The following is a 5,392-nucleotide window of genomic DNA, read 5'->3' as shown; positions in this document are numbered from 1 at the left end:
CCGGCCTGGGAGTGGGATGGGGGGGACCGGGGGCTGGGGTGGATGTGCCGCTGGCCGGTGCTAGCGGCCGGCGTAGCGGCGGTCTCCTGTGAAGAAGAGTGGCGGCGACCACCCTACGCTGCTTCCCCCCATTGTCCCCTTCTGCGTCGCCGCCTGGCTGGTGACCGCCACCGGGTTGCGGGATTCCCTTGGGCATACTGGGCTGACGCTCCAGCCAGATGTGCGACCCCCACCCATATCGCTTTGGGCTCTAGCCGCGGAGTTTCACGGGTGACCCTTGCCTTAAGGTATTCATTTAGCGGGCATCGGCGGCCCAGACCTTGTTCCCTGTAGGAGGCAGTGGTCCTGACCCTGTTGGAGGCAGAGTGTTTGCATTTGAGACAGCAATGGCGTTTCAGGGCCTATTTTCACCCTGAAGCTTTTTATTATGAGAGGAAACTGAGGCACTGAGCTGTGACTGTTATTTGAGCCTGACTCAGTATCTGCTCTTAAGCACTCTTCTGGGTTCAGAGGTATTCCTGTGATGCTGTCAAAATAAGAACAGGAATGTGAACTAATCCTACCTTCACCACCTTCTTATAGTAGAAGGCCGAGTTTATTCTGCAGCATAAAGGGCGCTTTTAAAAATAAAAATAAAGCATCTCCCTGGGTTACCAAATAGCAACCTGTTTTGCCTTAATGGTAACTGGCTAGTTTATCCCTGGCAGGTAGCAGACTATCCCCATCCATAGGGAAGGAACACTGACAAGGTAAAAGACACCCCGTGGAGATGGTCCAGTATGGTATGACTTGTTCTTGGAAACACCTCCCAAAAAACCCTTCCCTTAAATTAATAGAGAATGCTTTGGCTGCAACAGCCAAAAAGTGATTTTTAAACATATTGATTGTGGGCCAAAAAGGCCATCTTTTATAAATGGTAGTAGATAAAGTGGACCATTTGGAAAATTAATGTCATATTGTCATCTATTTTAAATGACAGCATTTCTGTCAAGAGAGAAAGTAAAGGCTTTGCATAGCCTTCTAGATATTTATGTACATCTGACCTATCCTGAGGGTTGGAGCTAGCTGGGACTTAGGGTGTGAAGTGGGTTTTTTATTGCCCTCCTGCAGAATACTCACTCTTGGATGTTTTTTTTTCCAGAGCTTTAGTTCTTGGTGCTTGGAGGAACCAAAGCAGTGGGCATTCTGCAGAAGAAAGTTTTCAGCTTTGTAACCTGTATCCTGTCCTTTTTTGAATTTCCAGAGTGCAGATGGCGGCCTCTGAGGTAGCTGACCATGGGGCCAGTGCCCCCAGTCCTTTGGAATCCTCTACTTTATGTGCTTCCAAGTCAGATGAAGCTCTCCCAGATGGCCTAAGGTAATGTGCAATCTCTTGAGGCTTATTTAGGTAAGGGGCTTGGTGATGAGCCTCTGAAAGGCGTATTTCCTCCTTGGTGCTATAATGGCACTGCAGATTAAGTCTTTTCCCCTCCCCCAGACTAATTTTTTTTAAAGTGGGGGCTGCTTGGTTTTTGTGTGGTATAGCAGCTGGCACTTGGGCAGGTGTGCTGGGTTAGAGCAGGTATCAAGACATCATAAATGCATATATTTCTCTGACTTGTCCTTTACAAACAATATGCTCGTTTAAACATTCTTGTGTATGGTGCGTCTTTCTTTCTTTCTTTTTTTTTTTTTTGGGATAAGATCTGACTTTGTAGCCCTGGCTAACCTGGAATTCACTATGTCGACCAGGTTCACCTCAAACTCAGAGCAATCCATCTGCCTCTGCTTCCTTAGTACTGGGATTGAAGGCATGAACCACTATGTGTGGCCATATTCATGTTTTTTAAAAATTATTATTTATTGTGTATTATGCATGATGGGGATGAGGGAGGTGTGTGTACATTTGGAGGCCAGAGGACAGCTTTGCGGATTTGGCTCTCATTATTATATGGGTTCCAAGGATCAAACTCAGGTTACCAAGCTTTTGTGGAAAGCATCTTTATATGTCAGCCCTCATATTCATTTATAAGATACTTGGCTATATAGGAAATATATACAGGTTTATATGTGCAAAATTTAAACATAAACACAGATTATATGTGTATCTATCCATCTTGATATCATTGTTAATATATCTTATTGCTTAATGTATGTGTCTTATTAAGATATTGTTCTTTTTTCCCGTCCATATTTGTTTTTGTCTTTTTTTTTTTTTAATAATTTACTTAGCCAGGCAGTAGTGGCGCACACCTTTAATACCAGTACTCGGGAAGCAGAGGCAGATGGATCTCTGTGAGTTCGAGGCCAGCCTGGTCTACAGAACTGCACAGAGAAACATTGTCTCGGAAAACCATAAAATAAATAAATAACTTTTTTATTATTATTTTATGTGCATTGGTGTTTGGTCTGTAGGTATGTCCTTGTGAGGGAGCCAGATCTCCTAGACCTGGAGTTAAAGACAGCTCACAGTTGTGAGCTACCGTGTGGGTGCTGGGAATTGAACTCAGGTCCTCTGGAAGAGTAGCCAGTGCTCTTAACCTCTAAGCCATCTCTCCAACCCCTACCAAGTTTGTTTTTATTAAGGATTGTTTTTTCTCTTTTTGAGATAGGGTCTCACTAGTAGCTCTGGCTGATCTGGAGCTGGCTCTTGTAGACCAGACTGACCTTGAACTCAGAGTTCATCTGATCCTGCTTCCCATTTGTTTAAATTTAGTGTTTATGTGTGACATACATGCCATAGTTTTCATGTGAAGATCAGAAAAATCTGCTAGAATCGATGCTCTTCTTTCACCATGTGGGCCCAGGAGACTCCAAGTTCAGCTAGGCTTGGTAAGCTCGTGCCTTCCCACCTTGAGCCATTTTGCTGGCCCTAAACTCTTTGTGGTTGTTTTTTTGAGGCAGGTTCTCTTGTAGCTCAGGCTAACCTCAAACTCACTATGTGGCTGAGTCTAATCTTCTTGTCTCTACCTCTTAATTGTGTGGGCCACCACACTCAGCCCTCTCCTCCTAAGTCTTGCAAGTATGAGTTGTGATTAACTAACCTTGTCTCTTGGTTTTTTGAGACAAGGTTTCTCTGTAGCTTTGGAGCCTGTTCTAGAGCTTGTTCTGTAGACCAGGCTGGCCTTGAACTCAAAGAAATCTGCCTGTCTCTGCCTCCTCAATGCTGGGATTAAAGGTATGTGCCACCACTGCTTGGCTAAGTATTTGTTTTTAAAAAGAGGTATTTGAGCCAGGTATGATGGCACATACGTGTAGTAAGAGATGTTTGTCAATGAATGAGTAATAGGGGGCATGTTATATAAGCCTACCATAAACTTGGATCTCTCTATATGTCTTGATTTTCTAAATAAAAGCAGCCATGACTTACTACTAGTAGTAATAGCAGCCAAAGGTTATTGCATGTTAAGTGGATGACACTATTTCTGTTTTAGAAATGAAATAACTTGTCTAGAGGCAAACAGCTAGCAAATTGTAGAGTTTGGGTTTAAATCCAGGTACTGTATTTGCTCAGGTTTATAATTAAGTTCCCTGCTCCCATTCCACAGTTGGTTCTCAACAAAAATCACTGAGTATTTGCTTGGGGAGGATAGGACATTTTTCTTCAGTGGCCTTGAATTTTGTGTGTGTGTGTGTGTCTGTGTGTCTGTGTGTGTGTTGTTTTAAGACAGGGTTTCTTTGGAGCTTTGGAGCCTGTCTGGAACTCACTCTGTAGGTCAGACTGGCTTTGAACTCACAGAGATCTGCCTGTCTGTCTTCCCCCAGTATTGGGATTAAAGGTGAATGCTGGGATTAAAGGTGTGCACAACCACCACCTGGCTGTGTTTTGTTTTGTTTTGAGATAGTGTTTCTCTGTGTCTCTGAGACCTTGCTTTCCTGGAACTCTCTCTGTAGACCTGGCTGGCCTACAGATCTTTGTAGATCTGCCTCTGCCTCTTGAATACTGGAATTAAAGGCATGCACTATGATGCTCAGCTAATCTATTTATTTTTATTTTATGTGCATTGGTGTTTTGTCTACATGTATGTCTGTGTGAGGGTGTTGAATCACTTGGAACTGGAGTTACCGACAGTTGTGAGCTGCCATGTAGGTGCTGGGAATTGAACCTAGGTCCTCTGGAAGAGCAGCCAGTGCCCCTAATTTGATATAGACTTAACTTCGGAGTGTAAGACTGGCTCTAAATATTGAGTGTCACTTTAAGTATGTTTTAAGGCTCTCTGGAAAAAGTTCTGCATTGGACAGGTGTGGTAGGGCACACCTTTAATTTCAGCACTCAAGAGTCAGAGGTAGGTGGGTCTCCAAGAGTTCAAGACCAGTCTGGTCTATTTAAATGAGTTCCAGGCCAGGCAGGCCTACATAGAGTAAGACCTTGTCTCAAAAACAAAACAGAACAAACAAGACAGGTAATGTAAGCTGTTTCTCTGACTATAGCTTGGTGAAGAATATGTGCCTGGCATGTGTATCTGTGTTCACTCCCTAGCCCTAGGGATAAAGGATGAAGGAAAAATAGTATTTTAAATGTCTATGACAAATGACAAAAATGATTATACCAGATGTTAAATATATGTATGTTTGCTATATGGAATAAAATTTCCATTGACGACTTCAATTGTGGATTCAAAAATCATACCTTCAAACTGAAAATGGTGACTCATACCTAAAATCCCAGCACTTGGAAGTTGGTGGAGAATGGTTACCATGGTTTTGAGGCTGGCCTAGGCTACATTTGAGTACCATGTCCACGCCAGCCAGGACTACATACCAAGATGCTGTCTCAAAGAAACAAAACAAGGTGAAATTGTACTCTCAACTACTTAAGGTGATACTCCACTCTGGCAAACTGTTGATCAAATAGTGTTTTTCTGTTTTGATTTTTATTTGTTTATTTGTTTGTTTGCAAGACAGGGTTTCTCTGTGTAGCCCTGTCTCTACTGGAACTCATTCTGTAGATCAGGCTGGCCTCAAACTCATAGATCTGCCTGCCTCTGCCTCCCAAGTGCTGATATTAAAGTATGTGCCACCACCGCCCACCCAGATAGTGGTTTTGTTCAAAGAGCTGTGTGACATGTTTGAAGGACAATTATTATTTTTAATTTAATTTTTTTTTTTTCGAGACAGGGTTTCTCTGTGGTTTTGGAGCCTGTCCTAGAACTAGCTCTTGTAGACCAGGCTGGTCTCGAACTCACAGAGTTTAATTTAATTTTTTCAGTTGTGTGGGGAAGGGCCAAGTACAACTTTTAGGAATTCTCTTCTTCCATTGTATGTTACAGAGTCTGAATTCAGATCATTAGGGCTTGCACAGCAAACACCCAATGAGCTTTCTTCTTCTTCTTCTTCTTCTTCTTCTTCTTCTTCTTCTTCTTCTTCTTCTTCTTCTTCTTCTTCTTCTTCTTCTTCCTCTTCCTCTTCCTCT

General features: G+C 42.8%; 1 protein-coding gene across 4 annotated transcripts in view; it reads left to right on the top strand.

Annotated features, from left to right (window-relative positions):
• Positions 1 to 53: 53 nt before the first annotated feature.
• Rnf214 (ring finger protein 214) overlaps positions 54 to 5,392 on the top strand; it is a 39,205-nt gene continuing 33,866 nt past the window's right edge. For 3 of the 4 annotated variants that reach the window (XM_005347241.3, XM_005347243.3, XM_005347242.3), the window contains exon 1: positions 1,251 to 1,357. In XM_005347241.3, coding sequence (XP_005347298.1) covers positions 1,251 to 1,357 — 107 coding nt within the window. Of the gene's footprint in view, positions 288 to 1,243; positions 1,358 to 5,392 lie in introns of those variants that run through there. The other variant, XM_005347240.3, reaches the window with a different exon arrangement.

The sequence above is a fragment of the Microtus ochrogaster genome, chromosome 5, assembly GCF_000317375.1.
Source record: "Microtus ochrogaster isolate Prairie Vole_2 chromosome 5, MicOch1.0, whole genome shotgun sequence".
Taxonomy (NCBI): Eukaryota; Metazoa; Chordata; class Mammalia; order Rodentia; family Cricetidae; genus Microtus; species Microtus ochrogaster.
The sequence above is the reverse complement of the archived record's forward strand: the minus strand, read 5'-3'. Positions and strand labels throughout refer to the sequence as shown.